This window comes from Oryzias melastigma, unplaced genomic scaffold (genome assembly GCF_002922805.2).
Source record: "Oryzias melastigma strain HK-1 unplaced genomic scaffold, ASM292280v2 sc00470, whole genome shotgun sequence".
Taxonomy (NCBI): domain Eukaryota; kingdom Metazoa; phylum Chordata; class Actinopteri; order Beloniformes; family Adrianichthyidae; genus Oryzias; species Oryzias melastigma.
Genome location: NW_023417065.1, coordinates 32,132 through 59,310, shown reverse-complemented (window position 1 = coordinate 59,310; position 27,179 = coordinate 32,132). Strand labels below are relative to the sequence as shown.

At 40.2% G+C, this 27,179-nt stretch overlaps 3 protein-coding genes across 5 annotated transcripts in view; 2 read left to right on the top strand and 1 right to left on the bottom strand.

Annotated features, from left to right (window-relative positions):
• LOC112138199 (small G protein signaling modulator 3) overlaps window positions 1-793 on the top strand; it is a 1,661-nt gene extending 868 nt beyond the window's left edge. Inside the window, exon 3 of the mRNA XM_024260767.1 lies at window positions 74-793. Coding sequence (XP_024116535.1) covers window positions 74-157 — 84 coding nt within the window. The 3' untranslated portion in view covers window positions 158-793. The remainder of the gene's footprint in view (window positions 1-73) is intronic.
• A 132-nt stretch (window positions 794-925) lies between these two features.
• On the bottom strand, window positions 926-10,680 carry LOC112138198 (GTP-binding protein 1). 3 transcript variants are annotated; one of them, XM_024260764.2, is made up of 14 exons: window positions 10,053-10,677; window positions 8,888-8,999; window positions 8,613-8,793; window positions 8,340-8,523; window positions 7,301-7,465; window positions 5,199-5,322; window positions 5,000-5,114; window positions 4,772-4,916; window positions 4,511-4,693; window positions 4,252-4,387; window positions 3,919-4,097; window positions 2,070-2,228; window positions 1,829-1,879; window positions 926-1,697 (listed from the first exon to the last, which is right to left on the bottom strand). In XM_024260764.2, exons 1-14 carry the CDS (start codon window positions 10,245-10,247, stop codon window positions 1,584-1,586), a joined length of 2,043 nt encoding a protein of 680 aa, XP_024116532.1. In that variant the 5' UTR covers window positions 10,248-10,677; the 3' UTR covers window positions 926-1,583. The 3 variants fall into 3 exon arrangements, with proteins under 3 accessions (XP_024116532.1, XP_024116534.1, XP_024116533.1); XM_024260766.2 differs by having other exon boundaries at window positions 1,829-1,881; window positions 2,069-2,228; window positions 8,613-8,999; window positions 10,053-10,680; XM_024260765.1 differs by lacking the exon at window positions 1,829-1,879 and having other exon boundaries at window positions 10,053-10,247.
• Window positions 10,681-13,859: 3,179 nt separating this feature from the next.
• On the top strand, window positions 13,860-21,879 carry LOC112138200 (GTPase IMAP family member 8-like). The gene is made up of 5 exons (XM_024260768.2): window positions 13,860-14,576; window positions 19,760-20,482; window positions 20,566-20,681; window positions 20,754-21,396; window positions 21,475-21,879. Exons 2-4 carry the CDS (start codon window positions 19,996-19,998, stop codon window positions 21,240-21,242), a joined length of 1,092 nt encoding a protein of 363 aa, XP_024116536.2. The 5' UTR covers window positions 13,860-14,576; window positions 19,760-19,995; the 3' UTR covers window positions 21,243-21,396; window positions 21,475-21,879.
• The last annotated feature ends 5,300 nt before the right edge of the window (window positions 21,880-27,179 follow it).

Below are 27,179 nucleotides of genomic sequence, written 5' to 3'. Positions count from 1 at the left end.
AAAAAAAAAAACTTTCACTTTAAGATTTACTTCTGAAAACGGTTCCTAACTCTTCCATGTTTTCCGTTTCCAGGAGAAGGAGCAGAAACCGCTGAAGGAAGGCGTGCAGGACATGCTGGTGAAGCATCACCTCTTTAGCTGGGACATAGACGGTTAAACAAAACACTACATGTGGTCGTACACTCCTCTCTGCTGCAGTCCTGCTCACGTTTGTCTTTTTGGAAGCTGACTAAAAAGACAAACCAGGACACTTGGACACTAAATCCTCCTGCTGTCGGCATGGAAACGCCCACTCCTGACTCTTATAAAGTCCAGCTGATTCTTCAGAAGTGCCGAAGCAAAACCTACAGCATATCTACGGCAAAGTTTATTTTTATTCACACCCTACACTCAAAGCTCCACTACAAGATGAAAACATATTTATAGAAATGTATATATAAAACACTCCTGCAGTGCAGAATATTGTGTACTACTGTGTTCCAACAGTATTCCTTCAGTACACAGCACTTTGTCATCTCTTCTCTTGCACATTTAGAGGTGATCGCCCTAAAAGTGTTCAGTCTATTTCCTCCTCAGTGTTGAGTACAGAGAACAGCACTCTTCAACTTATTATTGAGAGGAACACAACTCTGTCTACAAGTGGATTGAATGTTTCAGTGCTGTAATGTTACCATAGTGACTCACAACTGTGTGCTACCTTTGAATGGTAGGGAAAATATACTTGTACAATAGATCATGTACACAAAGTGAATCATTTTTGTGTTGTATAAATACATGTTACAAACAACTACCATATCCTTGTTTTTATTTATGTATTTACCTGTGAAGGATGGGACTTGGCAACTCAAATTAATACAGGAAACGACAACAAAAAATAAAACTTTAAGTAAAAACATTTTTAAAAAGTGAAGAAGTTACACTTTGGAAAAGTTTTAGTGACTTTATTCTTTTTCCCTCAGCAAAGTATTTTCAAAATGTCACAACATGTAAACGGCAACAGGCCCTAACGCATTAGTACTAGAGAAACACACGGCATTATGATCATTAGCAACCGCTAAACCCACGCGTGTGCTGCGTTTAAACATCCAGGTTTCAAAGTGACGCATGAAGCTGCACAGACTATTGAATCGGAGTTGGTAGAAAGATCCCAAATACTTCAACGTGTTCTGCATGAATGCCAAATAAATAACTTGACAACTATAAAATGCCGTAGCTTATATTTTCCAAATATCTAAACTCTTTGTGCACCTTCTGCTACATGAACTTGTGATCTGCACAGTTTACAGGGGAATGCAAGAGGGAGGTTCACTCATAGCTGCTCATTTAGGTCTCTGGACCTTTTATTTTCTATTTTCACTCTTTCCAATCAAAACTCTTTCACTTCTAAAATAAATTAATGCTCAATTTCAGGGGGAGGCCCACCTAACAGGAAACTGTGATCACCAAAACCAAAGGCAGCTGAACTGAAAATCCACAAAGATGTGATGTTAAAGGCAGGGAGTAAAACCGTCTCTGCTCCCAACATCTCATTCATGAACGGTTTGTGAAATGACTTTCTGGAAAGAGCGGGGCATGATGGGAGATTAGTTTCCTGTTGCCGATGAGGAGGGAGCTGCTGCAGGGTTGGTGCTGCTGTTCTGACCTTTGCCCTTGTGCCTTTGGCCTCCCCTTCTCCTCCCGCCGCCTCCGGACTTTGGCTTCAGAAGAAAAAAAAATCAGGATTAGGAATCAAATAAAAAAAAAACACTTTTTTTCCCCCCAGAAATCAAACCAGCCCTCTTACTTTAATCCCTGCACTGCAGCTCTCATTCACATCATCATATTTTACCTTGTTCTCTTTGTTGCCCTCTTTTATCTGAGGGTCATCATCCCCCTCTCCCTGCGTAAGCCAGCCACGCAAGCAAAGGAGGGAAAGAGTGACGTGACAAAGTTTGGAGTTAAACAATAGCGCATCAAAGTGGAGAACAGTAGAGGTGTTAGTATCAGGACAAAAAGGAAGGAAGTGATTTATAGCTTAGTAGAAAGCGTCTAAGGGGCGTAACTCTGAAAGAGTCTGCTCACTGACTCACCTGTGCCGTGCTGGAACCTGACGGCTGTGCTATCGTCGGCGCCTCGTCGCCAGTAGCCGCGGTGCCGTCCTCCTTTCGGGCTGCTGTCTTTTTTGTGGACTGCATTTTGATTTGGGGGGGTTTGGAGTTTGATGGCATGTTGTTGGTGGACTGCAAAAGCTGTAAAAGTCAAACATTTGTGAATTTTCCTGTGATGTCTTTTAGTGGCTAACAGCATGACGATTAATACGATGTTTACATCAGTTCTTGAACATGTTTTAACCATACGGTGTTCACACTGGACTACAGCTACCTGATGCTAGTACATGTATTTACAGTGTGGCGGTTCAAAACTGGCTCCAGGGTTTTTCTTTCACAGCTCTATTCCGATATGTGAAAGACTTTGGTGTCACAGAATTCTGGCCGGGCACAAAACGCTGTTTAACTTTCATCAACAATTTTCAAAGGGTTGGCACTTTCATGAATTGAAAAGGACGCCATCCAAACGTCACTACCAAATTCAAGTGTCTGGTCAAAGTTCAACCTGGTTTAACTTTCAAAATCACACAAATTCATGTTTCAAATCACATCCAGACAAAATAAAGGCTGATGTTATTCGCAGATATTTACGTGCGACCAAGATGCACATTGCTGAAGTGCCCGCACAGATTTAGAAAATTATGAACGAACAGTCACTTGAAAATATTGCTGCTGGATTTAAAGTTTAGGTTTTTGTTGTGCTGGTTTTATTTAGTTTTTTTCCCCCTTTTTTATCCCCAGCAGTCTTACACTGCTGGGTTTTGTTATTTTAGTTTGAGTTTGTGGCTGGACCTTGGTAGTCTTGATTTGTGGGCATTGTTTTTTTTTGTTTTGTTTTTTTTTTTTTAAGGTAGATTTGGTCAGGCAGCCAATAACAGGGAGCTGCTGACTCCGACGGTCGACATGGCTGGGTCAGCAGTCTCCCTGACTTATTTTATATTTGACCAAGGTTCCAATCCCTTTTGGTTTGTCTTTTTGTTTGAACATTTTGTTATTTCTTTCAGGACACAGGGTTTTGTTTATTTAATAAACTGTGTTCCTTTTGCTCTTACTGGTGTCCAGTTTTTATGTTAGTGTCCTTTTTGAATTTATTCCCCTAGACCTGAGCCAGGTGTGCCTGGTGGGGACGTAACAGATGCTATGGTTTTGAAGTGGAAGCCCGAAACCTGCTGTTTTTACTTACTTTTCATTGTAAGTAGTTGCTTGAAACTGCGTTGCCGAAGCTGGTGTGAACGTAGATATTTAAATAAAATTGCAATAATGTTGCGTCTCTTGGCAACGCCCGTTCAAGCGGTCACTTCCAATGAAAAGTATGCGTAAGGTTTTGGGCTTTTGCGTTCCAATCTCTACCGCTCACATGTAGCTATACAAGTTTTTAACTCAGTTTTTGGGCTCTACATACAAAACGCCTGCCCATTTAACACACGTTGAAAGTTAAACCAGTTGAACTTTGACCAATCAGAGACTTGGATTTGGTACTGACATATAGATGGCGTAATTTTCATTTCACGATGTACCAACTGTTTAAAAACTGATCATGGAAAATAAAATTAAAAATTGCAGTTTGTGCCCGTTGGAATTATATACCACAAAGTCTTTCATATATTGGAATAGCACTGAAAGAAAAATCCTCAAGATCTGCTTCAACATTTTGGACATGCACTAGTAAACAGTAGAAAAATGGAAGCCCCTCCCTGTTTGTTCAGTGTGAACACCATAGGCTAAAAGCATGTTCAAGAACCTGCACTTAGCAGATTCTTGAAAGCACATCTCATATCCAATGTGTTTGCAGCTAAAGACAGACAGAGCAGGTAAACAGTGCAACATCCACCTTTGTGATGGTCCCCACAGCCTTGGTGCGCCCCTCCCTGAACACCAGCCTCTGGTCGCAGTGCAGGTACTCGGGCGTTTTGATGAAGCGGAAGTGAACTGATGCCTTGTCTCCTGTCCGTAAGCAGTCTCTGTTCATGGATAAGATGGTGGCTGTCTGCCTGATACTGCCGCAGTGGACTGACCGTCACATATGGAAGAAATTCAACAAGTGAGGACATCATTTCACAATCCAGAAAAAGTAATATGTTGTTATAAGACTATCATTTGTTAGTAGTGAGTCAGTGAGAATATTTGCTGCAGATGTTGGGAACCGTGCTGATGCTGTACCCACCCATGGCCTGGTATCTGGGTGATATCGTGGTGGGATGATGAAGTACGAGGATCTCTGCTTCAAACTCCCAAGTTGCCTGAGGGTTGAGCTTTGGTGACACCATCACCATTCCTTTCCGTATGGACGAGCGCTTGATCTGTAGAAAAGAAGCATGAAATAAAATTTATTAAGACAGGAACAGAATAAAAAAATCTCTTTCCAGTCTACAACGTAACAGACAATATTTTACTTAGATGAAACTGTTTCCTCTTTGTTGTACCTTCTTAAGGGCAAAGGAGGCGGTCTGGCCTCCTCGGACCTCCTTCACTGGCATTCTCTTGCGATGGATCGATTTAACAGCAATCGGGATGAAGCTCCCAAGAGGGTCTGGTCCCAATAACATCGTATCATTCAGACGTATGAGTCCACGTAAAGTAGTTCCTGATACCACGGTTCCCACTCCCTGAGGAACAACGTAAAATAAGTACAACCTTTGTGGGTATGAAATGAATCTTAAGGACGGTTCTAGTGCTCAGACTACCGGAACAGAGTAAGTATCGTCTATCTGGAACTCAGCGGGCTGATCGTCCCTGTAGGACGTCCTGGAGGAGAGCAGGTTGAGGAACATCTTGAGCAGGTCCATGTTTTCTCCAGTTACATTGGAGATTTGAAATATTGGACACATCCTGCATGGAGGGGGGGGGGTCACATAGGTTATGGTTAACTGTTTCCATTCAACACAAAGAGGCCCCACCCATCCACTTCGTACCTTTCTGAGCTAAAATTTGAAGCAGCAACGATGACATCGTCCTTGTTTTGGACCAGGACAGGAATCTTCCTGCAGCCTGGAGACTTCAGTAACCTCTGAAGCAGCTTTAGTGTCTCTGTAAGCAGGAGGACAAGGAGGACTTCAACTTTAAAGATAGTTCTTTGTAGACCGCGCAAAGTCTGTCAGAGGGAAGACTGACCTTGTAAGATGTTGGCTGGACACATGTCTATCTTGGTTACCACTACAAAAACAGGCACATTCAGAGCTAAAGCCAGGCCGAGGTGTTCTTTGGTCATCCCGACGATGCCTGCATTACTGCCAACCTAAAATCAGGATGTGACAGGATGTTGAGTACTAGTCTTGTACTAAAGCTGGTTTCTAACGTGTTCAGATCTGGACCATTTAATCAAATGAAGTCGATTCAGTCCTCATTATTTGCTGTATGGATCCTGCCATGTCTGTGTCAGTAAGCCGTAATTCGTCCAAGTTGGTTTTAGCTAACATTTCTACGACAACCACTCTCGCCAACCAGGAATTAGGTTGTTGGAAGGCAACACCCCTACCACTTAAAAAGGAATCAGTAATGTTGGAAGCAGCATATAATTTCGTTGAGCCATCAGGTTTATCAGTCTATTACTTGATAAACTTGATGTACAGAAAGAAAAATTGTGAAAGAACATGTTTATTCTGACAATAGTTGGGTAATGGTTGTTTATTTCTCAATTGCACTTTGGTTTCTATGATCTAGAAGGTGCTTCAATTTGAAACACACAGGGGGAGGGGCCACTCAATGATCATCACAAAACACTAAAACACACTGAAAGTTGCATTCTGTTGTGTTCCGCAAGGTGGCCGAGAACCGCCATTGCAGCAAAAAAAAAAAAGTAATGGCAAACAAAAAAGAGCCTATGCAAAAATGTAAAAAAATATCTGCAAACAAAAACGCAATCTCAACAAAAAAATAAAAAAGTCACTGTAAACATAAAAGTGATCGCAGCAAAAATAAAAAAGTATCTGCAAAAAAAAAGTGATTGCAGCAAAAATAAAAAAGTATCTGCAAAAAAAAGTGATTGCAGCAAAAATTAAAAAGTCACTGCAAACAAACAATGTGATGCAAACAAGAAAGCTACAACGGAAGTCAATTATTGGAGATTGTCTTTGCTGGCGGAGACACCAGAAGTGGTCTGGTTTTTGCTACATCCACTGCTGTGAGAAAAATTAGGAAAAGAACAGCAGTACAAATTCTAAAACAATCAAGAAAGTAAGTGAAGATGTTCATGTTCAATTTAACCATTTAAATATTTTATTTGATTAAACCACGTAGCCCCAGGTTTGAAGGTAAATCGGAGGATTTGGTTTGTTGTTAGCGTTGGCTAACGAGGAGAAACAGCGTACAGACAGTCCACTAAACAGGATAATCTAGTCCTGTGTTACTTGACTCGACTCGGTTATCCTTTAGCTAGTGGACTGTCTGTACACTGTTTCTCTGCGTTAGCCAAAGCTAACAATAAACCGGCATTCTCCAATTGATCTTCAAACCTGCTTTTTTTGTACTGGGGGAAATAGATTTTATGTAAAATTAAATTTGGGCCAATAAATCAGAAAACAATCTGAGCTTACTTGGTGAACATAATCAGGAGGTTAAATAAATATTCTTCTCACAGCAGTGCATATAGCACAAACCAGTCCACTTCTCGTGTGTCCGTCCGCAAAAACAATCCCCGATAATTGACTTCCGTTGTAGCTTTCTTGTTTGCATCACATTGTTTGGGGCTGCACGGTGGCGCAGTGGTTAGCACTCTTGCCTCACAGCGAGAAGGCCCCGGTTCGAATCCCGGCTGGGACCTTTCTGTGTGGAGTTTGCATGTTCTCCCCGTGCATGCGTGGGTTTTCACCGGGGACTCCGGCTTCCTCCCACCGTCCAAAAACATGCTTCATAGGTTGATTGATGACTCTAAATTGCCCCTAGGTGTGAATGTGAGAGTGAATGGGTGTGTGATTGAGGCCCTGAGACAGACTGGCGACCTGTCCAGGGTGTACCCCGCCTTCGCCCATCAGTGGCCAGGATAGGCTCCGGCACCACCGCGACCCGAAAGGGAAGAAGCGGTCAAGAAAATGGATGGATGGATCACATTGTTTGCAGTGACTTTTTAATTTTTGCATCACATTTTTTGTTCGCAGTTACTTTTTACAGATACTTTTTAGTTTGCCTTTACTTATTTTTTGCTGCAATGGTGGTTCTGGGCCACCGTAGTTCCGCCTGTCTGAGGCATACAGTCTGACGGTCTCCCCGTTTCTCACCATGAGCATACAGAAGTCGGGGAGGTGACCCGTCATCCCGAACACGGTGGTCTTGAGGTACTTCTCGTGGCCGGCCAAGTCTATAAAGGTGATGACTTTGGATGATTTCTCACAGATTTTGGTCCAGTCCAGACTTCCTCCATGACTGTCTGGTTTGTTCACCACCTGGGGACGAACAAGCAGATTCAGAGTGATGGCTTATTTGACAAGTTCTGTCTCAAAAATGCAATTTTATTTAAATTGATATTTCTTTCAATAGACTTGTGGTTTAAAAAAAAGTTAATTACTCATTTTAAATTTCTTATTGAAGTTCCTGTTATTGTGTTTTTCTTTATGTGTGATATAATCTTTATTTTCAATCAAATGATTCTTGTAATAATTTTTAAAACATTCTTTTTTCTATTTATTCAAAAAAAAAGTTTAAAGTTCCACTGAGATCATCTTTCGATCTCTTGTAAAATTGTTTTTAAATTATGATTATGTTGTTTTTAGGCAAAATAAAAATTAAAAAAATTGTAGAATGACAGTAGTTCATTAGAAATTTGCCTTTTAAATGTGGGTGGGACTAATGGCTCTATGGGTTCAAAAGACCATAAAGATTTGCAACCGCGACTGCATGTTTGCACATAAATCAAATTTCATCATACCACAAAATTGATCTGGCCAAAAAACAAATTAGGTTTGCAAATGTGTAAAAGGGGATTTTAGTTGCCTGTAAAAAAAAGATTTGCATTTGTGGAATAATATCCAACGAGCACTTTTTTTTTTTCAGATGCGAAACAAAAAAACTGCATGTGAGCGCCTGAAGTCAGTCTGCGGTGGGGTGGGACGGCAGGAAGTCCTTTTTACACATTTGCAAACCTAATTTTTTTGCTCCTGATTCACAATAACTTGAATAAAGAAAAACTAAGACAGTTTTAAGCTTAGTTGTCTTTATATATGTCCTCCATCCAAAAAATGCTACAAGAACATGTTAAAAGTTCTCATCAGAGTGTGTCTTTAAAGAGCTTTTTAAGACTAGTAATGTCATGCTCCTCACCTGGCCCTCTTGGTCAAAGCCCAGAATGTCGTTGCCCACACTGCTGGTCCTTCCACTCTCCATCTCATGCTTGTGTCTGAAGAGTTTCTGCCGGGCAAAGCCTCTGCCGTTGTCCAGCTCCCCATGTGTCAACACTCCCAGCAGAGTGCTCTTCCCAGCATCTACGTTACCCACTACTGCAACCCTGAGGGACAGCAGGGTGTCACATGTGAGTAGTCAGAACTCAGTATAAGAATAGTCACTGTCATGAAAAGTAAACACTTTAGTACTAACCTGACCTCCAAGAAGTCCAGCTCACCCACCCGCCTTCGTATCAGATAGTCCCGCACCAAACCAGCAGCCTCACTGCGATCTCTCAGAGGGATAAGGTCGGCATCCAGCTGCTCACAAAGAGACCGCACTGTCGCTACCGAGGCCTCCATATCGCTATCATTCAGACCCCAGTCACCACCGTCTAACAAAGAGAAGAACCGCACAATGACAACGGGACATTTCATTTGTATGCTACCTCATGTTTATGAGCTGCTGCAGAACTGTAGGTTTCTCACCAGAGCCCATCCCAACTACATAGATGGTCTCTCCACTTCCCTCATCCATCCTGTCCCGAAGCTGCCGGAGTAACAAGTCATACTGCTCTCCGTTTGGGCTAACAAGTGCAAGCTGATGGAAAAGACAAGAAGATAAAACCTTTGAAAAGCACACACGGTTAATCCAAAGTCAGTCACTTTTACTTAATAATATACATACATACATAATAATATACATTAAAAAAAGACTGAGTTAACAGGTGTTGTTCAAAAAAGTCATGAACAGCTGGTCCTCTTCCCATAAAATGCCTCAATGTTACTTATTAACACAATGTGGAGATGCAGGTCTCTACCTATACCTGGATAAATGGCTAAAAACCAGTAAAAGTGGCACTGCTTGTTGTCTGTGGCATTTCACTGAAATTACCCACAGAAAAATAACTTCTTCTCAAAAATCATTTTTAATCTTACAATAGATGCTAAAAAATTCCAATATGAAGCAAGTATAGTAAACATTGAACTTCTTGTTACATATAAATACATATACATATGACCGATTGAACTATAGGAGTCATAAAGCATCAGGGCCTCCCTGATGTAACCCTGTGCAATGTCCTGATGGGACATCAAATGCTTTTTGTTTTGTGTAATTCGAGCTTCCGGGAAAATAGCCTGACTTTTGTCGCTTACATTTAATCAGTCGAGATTACATCATAGTGAAACTCACGATTTATGGAATTTTTTAAAAAAAGTTTTATGTAAATTAAACTTTGACAGCATTTAGGTAGAGATGAATTTTAGAAGATGCTGTTTTAGCACCTGACCATGTTAACTTTTAGTTTTTCACTTGTTTTTAGTCCGAGTTTACCAATCCCTGATCAAGTTATATCTTAATTCTCTATAAAACGTTCATAAATGTATAGTAACAATGTATGTTTTTTTTATGTTTCTGTTGTTATTTTGGATTTTTGCGTAGCATGTCAGTAAAAAGGTAGTGCTAGCCACGGCTAAGCTAACTATAACATCTATCTAAAACGGCCTGGGGGCTCGAAGAAATATCGTAAAATATTAGACATGCAGGAAAGTATCATTTATAGTATATAGTTTTTTGTTATTTTATATACACGCAAGAGGAAAAATATTTTGTGGTTCGTTCATTCATTCATTCTGAGAGGCCTAGCTTTACCTTGCTGCTAAAGTCGATCCTCAGATCCTCGGGCTCGCCGTTTATCATGCAGCCGTCCTCGAAGCAATCGTCCCCGGCGTCGTCTCCGCTCCCCGCCCGGTCCGGTGCAAATATACTAGCCGGTATCAAAGCATCCGCAAGCGGAACAGAACCTGGGGTTATGTTGGGCTCCCGCGGCGCTGCTATAGAGGCCATTTTGATGCCAACTTTAGTAGCACTAAATTCTAGTCGGTCTGTGCAATTGTTGTGATCGTGATAGCCGAACACGGACACGCGCGCAGTTCTGTGGATCCGCAGCAAGCTAACGATGCTAGCGAACGTTAGCTACACTCCACTACACCGTCCACTTTCACAGCAGCGCCTATTACAGCGTCATAACTATATGGTTTAAGACTCTATCGGTTTGTTTTAAAGATATTTACAAATAAATGCTCCACAGCCTCTTTAATATTAAGCAAAGGAGGCGTAAATGATCGAATTTCAACTTTTTCTGCACCAATAGGATCCCAGATAAAGCGATAATGTTTACCACGGACGAATAGCATTGAGGGCGTAGTTCATGTTGTTTAAGTTTGGCCAGCCCATAAACGAAACGCAACTACACTGCAACACACGGTGAGTGATTCATGTGTTTTGTCTATGGCGTTGTTATGTAATAATAACACAATACATAAAATATATTAAAAGAAGGGCTGCCAACTTTTCATAAAACTTTGGAGTGAGACTCGGTGCAGGAAAAAAACATCACTATAAGGCGGGAAGACATGATACGAGTCAGGTGTCGTTTTATGAGTGTATTAGTGAAATAAAGCTCCACGAGGTTAAAAAAACTGATACATTGAAAAACAATTAGACAATAAATATCTTTTTTTAAAAGAGCAGCCATTGACTGTACACGAGAATTGGACTGAGCTAGTATGACGTCACCCATAGAAAATAGTTTACTTCCGGCTCCAACCAAATGAAGTAAATTCAGTCGCCATTTTTCCACAATACAGACACTGCCGTCTGGAGCCAGACTGGATAAGTAAGCAGTGCTTTGTCCAAATCCGTCTACAATTTTTGTTTGTCAACCAAGCTATTGTTGTTAATCTGGTGAGAACACCACTTCAAAAGTGGGCTGCAGAGAATCTGTCACACATTTTCAAACGTTTAACGAGTTGGCCCGCAGGCAGCACATGCTTTTATTGAGACATTTGATTGGCCAGTTTATAACTCGAATGACTAAGAAATATTATCATAAAAATATAGGATTAGCAAGAAGATGCTAAAAAAGTATCAGTGCAAGAATGGTTGTTTTGACCAATAGAATGACTGAGTTGGTGTGATTTTAGCTTTCTGGAACCAGCAGGTTCCCCTCCTATAATGCGAGGAGGGTAGGGTCACTCGGTCCAGTTTTATTATACAGTCAGCGAGAGGAACACAAATTATCCACCTTATCTCTTTAACTATCCAACAAAGACTAAACCAATTTTTTTATGTTATTGCCTTTGGAGAGTATAGCACATTTTTTTTGTTTTTAAAAACATGTTTTCGGGCTCTACTTCTTGGTGGTGCGGGTAGTTAAAGGGTTTAATAACACAAGAAGCAAACACAACTATGTCCTGTACTCATATTAAGAGGAAAAACAAGACAGTTAGCAAAACTAAATTCAAACTCTTGTCCCTTGTTGTTCTGGCTGCTGTTACCTTTTTTAAGCTTTGAGGATTTCAGTGGAAAGATGGCTCAAGACCTGCTGTCTTAATTATCATTATTGATGATAAAGTTCCATCCAGGACCAAACTGTTCCTGTTCTTGGTTTTGTTTTGGCCAACTTGACATTTGAGTTGAGTGGAACCAGGACCAGCTTTGCAATGGTGGCAAGTCTTTAGACTGCTTTAATCCTGCCAAAAGGTATCGGCATCATGTCTATATTTATTTTTCTTCACCACTACTTTTCTGAATGAATAGCAAAATATTCTATATGGTGATGATTACGCATTTTCCTAGTGCATTTGTCACAATTAAAAGAGTTAGAATATGAGAATGTGTTTTTTTTTCCATAACTAACACTTTTTCAAAAAATAAAAATAAAAAAAAACAACACAACTTTTGTTGCAACTTCTGTCAAAAGCTGCCGCAACAATCATAAAAATGCCACGCAATCTTAGAGGGTCCGAATACAATAATTGGATGAAAAGGTTTTTCTTCATTGTTAAAGTAAAATAACCAATGATAGTTGTATTGTACTGAGTGAGACTTCAATAGTGGATTATTAGGAGTCTGTAGGATATAATGAGTTGTTACTTTGTGAGGTAATACTTTATGAAGTAGGTATACCGAGTACGACTGCACTATAAATGCATTGTGCTCTACCAAATAAAGTAACAGTTCAGAACCAGGAAAAGAGACGTGTATTTTTTCATTTTGTTTTTCCATTGATTCTAACACGGTTGCCATATGTTAATTATTGATGGAACACTTAAAATTCAGTGACGGTGGACCAACAAAATGCAAACGGTGGATCACCTGAGAGCATTCAGATGACAGGGGAAGGTTCCTCTTCATAACACTTCATTTTTCATTCGTGTTCACACCCTTCAAGGTGAGTAAAATTGATTTATATTGTATAACCTAAGTAGGAGTTGATTTCACGATTTAGAAAAAAAAAAAGCTTTAACCTTAAAAAATCCTTACTAAACACAAAAATCTTTTTCTCACCGGGTTTCTCTTAATACATTAACATTTTCTAACTTGTATGGAAAACTCAAAATTTGAATCCAACTTTTTACGTTTTTTCTTCTCTTTTTATATTGAGTTAAGAATATTCCATGAGAACATTTGGAAATGTTTGGGAAGAAACTAAATGGCTTCCTTTACTTTCGATTTAAACTTGTTTCAGGTGGATTTCACTGGATCAAGTTAAAGTTATGGCTGATGCAGTTTTAAACTCTGGTGAGTGATGTTTACACAATCATGGAGATTCATAAAAAGTGTTATATAAATGCTCAGTTATTACTTTGCGATGATTTATAAATGTCTGATGAACTGGCCATAGATACCTGCACTTCCTGCAGGATTAGTGTTTGCTTCAATGTCATTTTATTCTAAACTGAATTGGCATATTATGATTTTAACACTTATAATAAATGTACAGGTGAATACTTAAATGTCTTGAGAGGAACTTTGGAAAACATTCTAAAGAAATATTTAGCAATTGTAAAAGAAAATCTTTGATAATCTTCATAGCCTCAATTTTTTCTCAGAATCCTTATGAATGATTGTGTTAAAATTAACTTTTAATTAATGGAGATGGATATATAAATTCTGAAATAAAATAAGTAAATAAAATAAAAACATTGATTATAAAGAAATGTAGAAAAAACTCTTGGTTATACTGAAAAAGTGATTTAGAAAATAAGTGAACAATGAGATGATTTTAATCCACTTCTTGTTTGATTTGATTTAATTTAATTTTCTGTGGAGACTTTAGGAACAGTTTGGGTATTTGGAGCCAATTAAATTATATTTTTGTTTTAATTCCAACAACTTAACAACTTTTTTTAACCTTTATTTTACTAGGAAACCCCACTGAGTCTAGATCTCTTTTATCAAGGGGGACCGAGGCCAAAAGGCATCAAACCTTTAACGTCTGTTTTATCTATGGCTTTCTGAGATCACATCTATTATTTGCTACACTCTAAAATACTGTTTGATTGTCTTTACAAGAAATAAATGTATATGAAGTAACTTGGCGTTTAAATGAAATAGTTCTTACTTTATTATTCGATTTAGTCTTTTTTTTTTTCCTCTATGTTTTTCTTGTAGGGAAAGGTGGTTCCTGTCCAGGGTTAAAGATTGTTTTAATCGGGGGAAGAACACTGAAAAAAGGAAGTAAAAGTTCTACTGGGAACTTTATACTCGGTCAAAATGTTTTTGACACCAGCAGTAGAACTGCTCAAAGTACAGCGAGACAGAGAGAGGTTCACGGCAGACTAGTGACTGTGGTTGATACTCCAGGATGGTGGTGGCACTATCCACTAGAAGACACTCCAGAACTGGACCAGATAGAAATCCAGAACAGTGTCCATCTTTGTCCTCCAGGTCCTCACACCTTTCTTCTGGTCATTTGTGTTGAGTTTGATTTTCCTCTGATTTTCAAATCATTTCTGAAAGAACACTTGGAACTTTTTAATGCAGATGTGCTCAAACACACAATTGTGCTGTTCACTGCATTTTCCCTGTATAGAGAGGAAAACATTCAACATTTTATCGAAGAATTCCCATCAGTTCAGCAGATTCTTCAACAATGTGGAAACAGAAAACATTTTCTTCATATCAGTGACAGCGCTGACAGAATCCAAGTCTTGGAGCTGTTCAGGAAAATTGAAGAACTGGTTACAAACAACCTCAACAATCCTTACTCAGTGGATGAAACTCAAGGAATCATTTTGACACAAAAACTTCAAAGTTTTGTAGAAAATGCATCAAGAAGATGGAACAAAGTGCAGAAAAAAAGACAGAAACTCAGAGCTCTGATTGAAGGTATGTTACAAACTTCTTCATTAAAAAACAATCTACAGACCCAGGTTTTGGGCCTGTGAAACAGATTAATTGTTCCTGGGAAACACAAGGGACAAATGATATGAGACGACAGCGATGTTTCTCTCTGCTGTGCTTCAGCCATATAAAGGGCTACTAACGTCTCAGTATCGGCTCACAGAGTCAAACGGCACCTGCTGGCGGAAAAGTGTACTCCGCCCTTGAGGCATTTGTATCGCTCTCTCCGGTGAAGAAATAGGACCGCAGTTTGTTGCACTGATGACTTTATTCCTCTTCTTTGTCCACAAAGTCACCGTCAAACTAACACACAAATAAATAACTTAGATACAAATTTCGCTAAAAGAAATTACATGAACAGAAATAAAAACACGTACCTCGCTGGCCACAATCACCAAAAAAGAAAGCAAGAAAACTTCTCCATACAGCTTCATAAATGTTAAAACGTCTTTTCTTCTCAGTCCTTTTGTCATATATTTCTCAATTTTCCATCATCTTTGGTTAATCTCTTTTGTCTTATAGAACTCAGCAAGTGGCGTTAAAACAGAGTTTTCTGAGCAACACAGTCTAAACAAAAGCTCCGCCCCTCGGAAGTTTACAAAATAAAATACATAAAAATGCAAAGTAAAAATTAAAACAAACAAATTAAGAACAAATTCTGACACTCTTATTGTGGCAGTTAAAATTTGCACCTTCAAAATCAAAGTTCAAAACTTAACATAATGTGAAAACACATTCTGTGTGTCACATATGTTACAAACTTCTTCATTAAAAAAAAATAAATAAATAGACCCTTTCACTGTGACTGTGTATCTCACTGTATTTTTGTTTTCATCTCTTAGATCATTCACAAATCGAAATCCAAATTTATGATATCCTCCAATATTTTAGGTTTAATTAAAAATATCGACATTTCATTTGAGCTCATATTTTAATAGTTGTATATTTTTACTGATGATATTTGCTTTTATTTTAAGTGCCTGCAAGGACAAAAATTTATGGAAATTCATGTCAATCATAGGTGCAACCAAGATGAACTGATTGATTGATTGATCGATCAATGTCGTCTATATGAATTTGGAGAAGCAGCTGTGCATTATTCTGCAGGCAGGATTACTGACATTTGTATTTTGATTTGTGAACAATTGATGTAACAGCCTTGATCTCATAGAACCGAAAGAGCTTTTGGTGGATGCAGTACTTTTATTTTGTTTGGCACAGTGAAAACTATAACAAAATAAGAAGAATTAGTCAAATATAATTAACACCCATTTACATACAAAAGGTACAACATAAAACAGTATAACACACCTCGCTTCTCCTGCCAAGGGTTCTAACTGCAGTGTTTCCCTCTATATCTCTCCCACCTTCTTCTTCTTCTCCTTTCGGCTTTTCCCTTCAGGGGTCGCCACAGGGAATCAGTTTCCTCCATCTAAGCCTGTCTTCAGCATCCTCCACTCTAACACCAGCCACCTTCATGTCTTCATTCACTGCATCCATAAACCTCCTCTTTGGTCTTCCTCTAGACCTCTTTCCTGCAGCTCTAGACTCAGCATCCTTCTACCAATATATTCACTGTCTCTCCTCTGAACATGTCCAAACCATCTCAGTCTGGCCTCTCTGACTTTATCTCCAAAACCTCTAACATGTGCTGTCCCTCTGATGTATTCATTCCTGATCCTATCCATCCTGGTCACTCCCAAAGAGAACCTCAGCATCTTCATCTCTGCTACCTCCAGCTCTGCTTCCTGTCTTTTCTTCAGTCCCACTGTTTCTAGTCCAAACAACATGGCTGGTCTCACCACAGTCTTGTACACCTTTCCTTTCATTTGTGCTGAAACTCTTCTGTCACACATCACACCTGACACTTTTCTCCACCCATTCCAACCTGCTTGCACTCTCCTCTTCACTTCTTTTCCACACTCTCCATTACTCTGTACTGTTGACCCTAAATACTTAAACTCCTCCACCTTCTTTATCTCTTCTCCCTGTAACCTCACTCTTCCACTCTGGTTCCTCTCATTCACACACATGTACTCTGTCTTACTGCGGCTAACCTTCATTCCTCTCCTTTCCAGGGCAAACCTCCACCTCTCTAACTCCACCTCCACCTGTTCCCTGCTCTCACTACAAATCACAATATCATCTGCAAACATCATAGTCCATGGTGATTCCTGTCTAACCTCATCCGTCAGTCTGTCCATCACCATTGCAAACAGGAAGGGGCTCAGAGCTGATCCCTGATGTAATCCCACCTCCACCTTGAACTCCTCTGTCACCCCTACAGCACACCTCACCACTGTCTTACAGCCCTCATACATGTCCTGCACTGCTCGGACATACTTCTCTGTCACTCCAGACTTCCTCATACAATACCATAGTTCCTCTCTGGGCACTCTGTCATAAGCTTTCTCCAGATCTACAAAGACACAGTGGAGCTCTCTCTGACCTTCTCTGTACTTCTCTATCAACATCCTCAAAGCAAATGTTGCATCTGTAGTGCTCTTTCTTGGCATGAAACCATACTGCTGCTCACAAATGTTCACTTCTGCTCTTAGTCTGGCTTCCACTACTCTTTCCCACACCTTCATTGTATGGCTCATCAGCTTTATTCCTCTGTAGTTACCACAACTCTGCACATCTCCCTTATTCTTAAAAATGGGCACCATCACACTTCTCCTCCATTCCTCAGGCATCTTCTCACCACCTAAGATCCTGTTGAACAACCCGGTCAAAAACTCCACTGCCATCTCTCCTAGACACTTCCATACCTCCACAGGTATATCATCAGGACCAAGAGCCTTTCCACTCTTCATCCTCTTCAAAGCCCCTCTCACTTCACCTTTACTAATCTTTCTTACTTCCTGCTCCACAACCGTCACCTCTTCTACTCTTTGTTCTCTCTCATTCTCTTCATTCATCAACTCTTCAAAGTATTCTTTCCATCTTTCCATTACACCACTGACACCTGTCACCACATTACCATTCCTATCCTTGATCACCCTAACCTGCTGCATGTCCTTCCCATCTCGATCTCTCTGCCTTGCTAGTCTGTACAGGTCAGTCTCTCCCTCCTTACTACCCAACCTAGCATACAAGTCATCATAAGCTCTTTGTTTGGCCTTTGACACCTCTACTTTCACCTTACGCTGCATCTCCCTGTACTCCTGTCTACTCTCCTCAGTCCTCTCAGTGTCCCACTTCTTCTTAGCTAGTCTCTTACTCCGTATACACTCCTGCACCTCCTCATTCCACCACCAAGTCTCCTTATCAACTCTCTTTCCTGATGACACACCAAGTACACTCCTACCTGTCTCCCTGATCACATTAGCTGTAGTTATCCAGTCATCTGGGAGTACCTCCTGACCACCCAGAGCCTGTTTCAACTGTTTCTTAAAAGTCATGCAACAATCTTTTTTTTTCAGCTTCCACCAGTTTGTCCTCTTCTCTGCCTTTGCCCTCTCTTTCTTCATCTTCTTCACCACCAGAGTCATTCTACACACCACCATCCTGTGCTGTCTGGAAACACTCTCACCAACCACTACTTTACAGTCACTGATCTCCTTCAGATTACACCGTCTACACAAGATGTAGTCTATCTGTGTGCTTCTACCTCCACTCTTATAGGTCACTCTATGTTCCTGTCTCTTCTCAAAGAATGTATTCACTATCGCCATTTCCATCTTTTTTGCAAAATCAACCACCATCTGTCCTTCTACATTCCTCTCCTGGATACCAAACCTGCCCATCACCTCCTCATCACCTCGGTTTCCTGCACCAACATGACCATTGAAATCTGCACCAATGACAACTCTCTCATTTCCAGGGATGCTCATCATCACTTCATCAAGATCCAACCAGAACTTCTCCTTCTCTTCCAGCTCACATCCTACCTGTGGGGCATACCCACTAACAACATTGAACATCACACCCTCCATTTCTATCTTCAGACTCATCACTCTATCTGACACTCGTTTTACCTCCACAACACTCCTAACAAACTCCTCCTTTAGGATAACTCCTACTCCATTTCTCTTCCCATCTCCACCATGATAGAACAACTTGAACCCTGCTCCTAAACTTCTAGCCTTGCTACCTTTCCACCTGGTCTCCTGGACACACAGTATGTCTACCTTTCTCCTCTGCATCATGTCCACTAACTCTCTACCCTTTCCTGTCATAGTTCCAACATTCAAAGTCCCGACTCTCAGTCCAACACTAGTTACTTTCCTCTTCTCCCTCTCCCTACGAACCCGCCTTCCTCCTCTCCTTCTTCCACCAACAGTAGTCCAATTTCCACCGGCACCCTGTCGGTGAACAGCACCGATGGCGGTCGTTGTTAACCCGGGCCTCGACCGATCCGGTATGGATTTCGTAGGTCTGATTCTCATATTTGATTTGGCAAGATTTTACGTCGGATGCCCTTCCTGACACAACCCTCTGTATTTATCCGGGCTTGGGACCGGCACAATGAGACCCACCTGCTGCACATAAATACTGCAGATATAATTCAAACCAACAGTAATAAAATACACAACGTAATGATGTTTACATTTCTTACAATCACAAGGGAACACAAACATTGACAACTCTGACAACGAACTGAACTTACATGAGAAGACACTCCAATAGCTAAAGAACCGCGCATGTCAAGGTCATGGAAACGAAATTGTGGTCATTTACAATCTAGGAGACAAAAACGATTACAGTTAGGAAGGACATTTTTTTAAAATAAATATTGTACAATTTTTAAGGTAACCTGTTGATGTAATTTGTTTTGAGCAACACTCAATTCTCATTCTTTCCAGTCAACCTCTACACGCAAACTTGAAGACACTTTACACACTGTCGCCATTTTGTTTGACAAGACCTGAAACACGTCTAATGCATCGTTTTATTGTTGTCTCACTTAACTATAATGGTACATCCATGTATTTTTACACAGAAAAACATTCTTTCCTGTACAGAAAAAAATGTGATGAACTATTTATTTCATTTTTTGAAATTTTAGATTTAGCCTTTTATCAATTCATATCAAGTTACTGACTTAAGAAAACCCAGTCCATGGCATATATACATATAGTATAAATAAAGTGTGTTTTGTAATTTACCTATAACAATGTGTAATTCTTTAACTTTTTTTCCCTTTTTGTTTTCAATACCTGCAGGTGGTAAGAACCCCCCTGATCATTTAAAGTTGGTCATAGTTGGTCCTCAGAGGTCGGGCAAGAGTTCAGCTGGAAATATTATTCTAGGAAAAGATGTATTTGATGTGAATGAAAACTGGGATTGTCCAAGAACAACACAATGTGAAATAGGTCACAGTGTGTTTGTAGACAGACGACTTACAGTTGTTGATTCTCCAGGCTGGTTTTACAGACAAACCCTTCAGGACACCAATGAGATGGACAAACTAGAAATAGAGAATAGTTTGTATATGTGTCCTCCAGGACCACATGCAGTTCTCCTGGTGATTGAGCTTGGAACTGCAGTTAATGCAACGTACCAGAGATCAGTTCAGGATCACATGAGTCTGTTTGGAGATGATGTTTGGAAGCACACAATCATTCTGTTTACAATGAGCGACTGGCTTGGAGTGAAGACTGTAGAGGAGAGGATAGAGAGTGATGAAGGGCTGCAGTGGCTGGTGAACAAATGTGAGAACAGATATCATATCCTGAACAACCTGGAGGGCAATAATAGAGAACAAGTAAAGGTTCTCCTGGAGAAGATTGAGGAGATGTGGGCAGAAAATGATGATCCTTATTATGAAGTCGACCAGAGAAGAGCAGCAGAAATGGAGACTCTGAGAGAGGATGCAGACAAAAGAGCCGAAAAGATGAAGAAGATCATTGAAAGACAGTCAAGAGTACTGAAAGAAATCTTTAAAGGTGAAGTAAAATCATGAGTCTTCATTGATACATTTAAAGAATATTTAAAGTTTGTGATTAAATGTATTTTCTGTTTCTTACAGAGGAGAGACAGTCACTCAGTGAGCTCAGAGTTGTTCTGTTGGGTCAGAAAGGATCAGGAAAAAGTGCTGCAAGAAATCGGATTCTGTTCATGGAAAAAAATGAAGGTTTTAAGAAGGTACACAACAGTTTAACTTGTAAAGTTCTAATAAACCGGCTCTTCAAATCTTAATTGTATTTGTCTGTGCAGGACAATGAAGATCAAAGAGTTTCTGTGAAACATCAAGGAGATTTTGATGGAGTTAAAGTCTCAGTTGTTGAGGCTCCAGGCTGGTACAAAGACACAAAAGCTCCTGACTGGCTCAAACATGAAGTTCATCGTAGTGTTTCCATGTGTGATCCGGGGCCTCACACTTTTCTCCTGGTTGTTCCTGTTTGTAATTCATTCATTGAAAATGATCACAAAGAATTTGTTGAGCTCCTGAAGCCCTTCACTGAGAAAGTGTGGGCACACTGCATGGTTCTGTTCACATGGGGAGAATGGCTCGGAAAACGCTCAATAGAGGATCACATTGTCAGAGAAGGAAAAGCTCTTCAGGAGTTGTTGGCAAAATGTGATAACAGATACCATGTTTTCAACTTGGATTATTCTAATAACCCTGCACCAGTCAAAGATCTGCTTCAAAAAGTTATTGACATCTCAACACGAAACAGTGGATGTTTCTCACATAAAGACTAACAAAATAAGCCAATGGTGACAGAAGAGGAGTGGAAGAAGAGAGAACAGATGTTGATTGACAGAATGATGAGAGCTTTAGTAAATGAACCAGATCAAAGAGGAATACCATCTGTTGAAGTGGAAAGAAGCATGGATGATTTTGTTATTCCTAACAGTGAGTGTGATTTTTTTTTTTTTGTAAATATAATTTGAGAATTGTCTCTGCATCTTTTGATGATTTTCTCTGTTTCAGTGAGTGGAGATGTTATTTCTGAGTTTGGGAGCATCTCAGGACTTCAAAGAGGACACAAGAATGTTTCTGAATGGCTCAAACAACGTACCAGATTCTCTGATGTTACCTCTGTGCTGTTGGCACTGAACAAGTGGCTTTCTACGACATGTGGTGAAACAGGAATTAATTTCATCAACAACTTTCACATTTTCTGGGAACGCAAACATCTTTTTAAAGAAAATGGATTCAGTTTAAACAAATCAGGAGTTAAACTGTTCTCCTCCAATCTCTTCTACTCCCTGCGTCATGCCAAGACTGAGATAAATTTATATCAGTGTCAAGGCCAGACACAGACTGGATCCACACGAGGAACGGAGCTGCCCCCACTGGAGGAAAACATCAGAAACGGGAGACCTGCCTCCGAACACCGGAAGAGGAAAAACAACGAGGAAGGTGGNATATGTTCTGATGATCAAAGCTTGGATGAGTTATGAAAAAATAATAAAATCCACTTTTATTCCACACAAAAATTGTTCAATACTTTGAGGTTTTGTATTCACCAGTCTAGAGAGCATCAACACACACTGGTCTTTAGCGGAAAACGTCTGGGATATTTCGAGGGCACTGGATTTTGGAATTGTCCAAATTCTTTCACTACTCAAGAATTTTCTCTACAAAATGGGTAACGCAATATTTACTGCACTATGTAGCGAGCAGTGAAGTACTTGTGATGCAAACTTTCTTTTTCCTAATATATTACGAATTTTAGCCTCTTAAGTCTCAGATAAATGCATATAAGCCTCATCTGCTCAATTTAAAAAAAAGAAGAAAATAAAGAAATACAAGCCGCATTAGCCCCAGATATCTATGTTGAAAAATTTGATATTTATTGCATGTAGAGAACAATTTTCTATTGTGAATGTACATGTATGTCTCAGCATAGATTAATTGATACTAAGCTTGTGTAGAGCAGTGCGGTTTCCTTCCTAGACAGCAAGCTCCATGGCCTTCTACTTAAAATGTGCACCACACAAACTTCTTTGCGGGATTTGAAAATAATTACCAGTTAGTAATTTTTTCATGAGTGTTCTATCTGCTAAAGAAAAAGTAGTGTTGGCCATTCTGATTTACATAGATTTTTTTCTCTTGTTTTTGATTCTTTATCCGGTTAGAGCTCCCCTAACAGTGGAAGAAAAATCCACACAATAGCCGCACCTTTGTATAAGCCGCATGGTTCAAAACCTAGGAAATACTCCAGTCAGACGATGGATTTGCTTTTAAACATGAATCATTATCATGATTTAAAACCATGAATCCATTGTTTGTTTATGCAAAGTATGTTACACCTATATGTATGTTTCAATTTTTTGTTCTTGGGTGTTGACAAGATTATGAGGAAATTGCAATAACCAAGAACAACATTGAGGCGGTGTCTATCTTGTTAATGAACACTCTTTGTGTGTTACTCAGCAAGTAGTGAAAAATACAGAAGTTGCTAAGCAGTAAAAAGTAAACAAAACACGCTGACACGTTTGACAGTGACAAGAATTTGTATAGCCTGTATATGCTATCCTGGCTTGCCGTTGCTACCCCCTTTTGACACGCCCTCACTGGCTGAGTGGCTTCGTCACGCCTCGTACTCTCCCCTTCTGCTCATGTCAGCCTGGTCAGAGTGAATGAAAATTTGAGGAAAAAAAATACACCTTTTTCTGTTTCCATAGAAACCACTTTATGTTTTGGTGTCATGGTGATTATTGTTTATCCCTCCCTTTTCGGTATTTAATGAGTTCTTCCCTCCACTTCCCTCTAGGTTTAGGCCTTACGCACCAGCTTTTTATCTCTCTTCCAAGGTTTTTTGATCCTGTGTGTTTTTGTTTTTTTGGCCTTGGTTGAGAAATGGACTTTGATTTAGTGACTCTGATTCTGTTTTTCAGCATTTTGTTCTTCCTTGGTTTTTGTTTTTTTGTCATTAAAGACGTTTTTTGTTTGTTTAGGAACTGTCAGCTGTACTGCATTTGTGTCCGCACACCAAAGGCGAACAATACCTGAACGACGTTCAAAATCTACAATTGATCTATAATCTGTAATCAAACCTCTCCTAAAAAAGGACAGTCTAGACAAAACTCAAATGAACAACTACAGACCAATATCAAACCTGCCATTTTTAAGTAAGATCATTGAAAAAGCTGTTTTCCATCAGTTAAATGAATTCCTAATAAATAACAACTGCTATGATGTCTTCCAGTCCGGCTTCAGACAGAACCACAGCACTGAAACGGCTCTGACCAAAGTGACTAATGACATACGATTGAATACAGACAGTGGAAATATGTCAGTGCTAGTTTTACTGGATCTCAGTGCTGCGTTTGATACAGTCGACCACGCAATACTACTCAGACGACTGGAAAACTGGGTGGGACTCACTGGGCCAGTACTAAACTGGCTCAAAACGTACCTAGAAAACAGGAAATATTTTGTGTCAATTGGTAACTTCACTTCTGAGCCAATAGAAATCACATGTGGAGTGCCTCAAGGCTCCATCCTGGGACCACTTCTATTTAACATCTACATGCTCCCACTGGCCCAAGTTATAAAGAACAACAACATTAGTTACCATAGCTATGCAGATGACACACAGATATATATTAGACTGACACCAGGAGACCGAGGCCCTGTACAGGCTCTTGGTAAATGCATTGAGGACATTAATGACCGGATGTGTCACAACTTACTTCAATTAAACAAAAACAAAACTGAGGTTATTGTCTTTGTCTATTGTCTTCCAGAGGGAACTGGCCTTTGCTGAAACTCATCCATTTCTTCTGCAGATGGTGTAGACCAGTGTTACTCATTCCAGGTCCTCGAGGGCCGCCACCCTGCTGGTTTTCCAGCTCTTTGTGTACTGCTTGCGGCTCTCGAGGACCTGGAATGAGGAACACTGGTGTAGACTATGGCGTTTCCCAAGTTTGGTCGACACCCCTCTCAGGCCATTGTAGGTCCTTCTGGGAACGAAGCCCAGTCCTTTTCTTTAGAAGTGGAATTCTCCTTTTACGGCTTGCCATCCCACTTCTGACACCATGTGTCGCAGGGTTCTCTTAAGAAGTCCAGGAAAAATCAGCCAAACAGGAGGCAGGCCAGGAGAGATTCAATTAAGTTTTTTTCTTTTTAATAAAGTCTTAGGGTGTACAAAAATAAAGCAGGGTTGAGGGCAAAACGACAGACACCAAAAAATAAATCCAACAAGTTTTTTTCTGATCACCTCCTTTGTGATTAGATTTCAGAATGACACTACTTCTGCCTGTTTCTCTGTTCAGTCAGTTACTCTCTGCCATTGTGAGAGAGAAGTACCTCCACATGTACCTCTTATGACTTCTCCCACCCAATTAAGCATTTTACTCAGAATATTACTTCTCAGAAAATACTGCATTTCAACAAACCATTTCAATTAGTTCTTTCTTTAACTTCATATTTTAGTTAACAGTATTTCAAACACAATTAATTAATTCAAACTATAACATGAAAAATAAAGAAACAAAACGCAAACAATTGAAATTAGAAACAGCTGTCTCAAAAGTGACATATGATATAAACGGGAAAAACAAATCCCTCAGTTTGGCTGTCAGTGAAGGAGGGGGGAAAGGGGGCGTGGCTAAGACGCCGTGCTGCAGAGCCACGGTGAGTAAACATTTGTATGTGTGTGTATGTGGAAAACCATCGATGACCAAGTCTGCACCCGAGGTCTAAACTGTAAGAAATTCAGGATAATTTGCAAGATAANTAAACAATCCATTTCAATAAGTTCTTCTATTAACTTCAGATTCTAGTTAACAGTATTTCAACACAATTAATTCATTTAAACTATAACATGAAAAAATAAAGAAACAAACACCAAACAATTTAAATTAGAAACAGCTGTCTCAAAACTGACATCAAAATTATATAAACAGGAAAAACAAATCCCTCGGTTTGGCTGTCAGTGAAGGTGGGGGAAAAAGGGGGCGTGGCTAAAACGCCGTGCTGCAGAGCCGCGGTGAGTAAATGTTTGTATGTGTGTGTATGCGGAAACCTAGCGATGACCAAGTGTGCACCCAAGGTCTAAACTGTGAGAAATGAAAGATAATTTACAAGATAATGTGGTTGGATAACAGCAGAGTTGGATTATGACATGGATGCGCGCGCCAGCGTGTAGGTGTGTGTGTGTGTGTATGTGCGTATGTGCGTGTGCTCACTGCGCTCACTCAGATGGAGGGACGGAGCCGCTCCGTCACAACGATGTGGCAACAAATGAATTCCAGAACAACTTCGGCGGTTGCTCCACTGCAGAGATGTCAACTCGTTAAGCAGTAAATTTGAGACGTGAATTTGAAGCGCCTGCCGCGTCCGGTGTGAATCCACCATTACTCCTAAAAATCAATCTAGATCACCATCGGACTCCTCCTTTAAAATCAATGCTGAGACCCTGTTCAAAGACCTAAAGACATCAGAGTACAGTATATAAAGGTTAAGACAGCTGGGTAAATCATATGACTGATTTGGTCTGTCCCATCAATATTAGTTGTGTAATCTTTTCTCAGCACCCTTTCAAACTGTTTGTGGATCCACTCAGAAGGAGACCCCTTTGCCGGATTCACACAGGATAGCTTGAGCAGGGAAGGTGCTCCCTACTCCCTCCCACCATCCTGGTCATCATGTGATATCTCAGAAACCAAGGTTGAGTTTTGCAGTTTGGTTTTGACCCAGAAGGGACTGGCCAGCTTGTGTCAGACCATAACTGTGTGTTCCTGCTCTGCTTCAAGGTTGAAATTCAGACAAAACCAAGCTGTGTTATGTCAATGTTGTGAGGTGCTTTTTGTCTGCTCACATGCTGATAACAAAGAGGAAGGCGCTCCACACTCCTCTTTTGTCACTGCTGGGGATAATCGTTCAAGGAGGTCAGGAAAAAAATACTGTAAGAGTGAAACAGGTATAAAAAACTTAACATTTATTACCAAAATCATTACATTTAAATCATACATGCAAGGATTGTTGAAAACACTTGGGGCAAAACCTTTTAAACTTTTCTACAGTCATAATCTTATCTTTTCGAATGAAACATTCATTTCAATTCTCAACACCTATCTACAACTATTTCCTACCTACCAACACTGAGGGAGTTCAACCCCCCCCCGTCTGTACCCTCAAATGAACACACCAATGGTGGAGCAGCAAGGCATTAAACCTAACGAAGACCACTCAGAGTTTAGCGGGTTGAATTCACATGGCAACATGTGATAGGAATCCAACCACCAACCCTAAATCCAATGGATGACTGCTCCAACTCATGTGTTCATTAAATGCAATGCAACAGTTTGTAGTAAAGTTGGTTTGATGGCCTTACAAGACTATTTGTGTCTGTTACACTAAAAATTAGGGAATGGTTCAGTGCAGGCCCCTGCCACGGACTGGCAACCTGTCCAGGATGTACACCCAACAGGTTAGGCTCCAGCAGCCCCGTGACACCAGGGGTACAGGGATAAAACAGGTTAAGAAGATGGATGGATGGATGGATGGATGGATGGTTGGTGGGTGTGTGTTTGAGATCAGTTCAGCACTTTTCACAGAGGAAAAAATTACAAATTGTGCCAAACTATTGATTATGCAGTACAAATAAATGCACGGTAGAGTGCCAAGGCAGAACAAGATACTGCAACTTGTTAATGCTCAGTGTTTCTGTAACTAACGGGCAG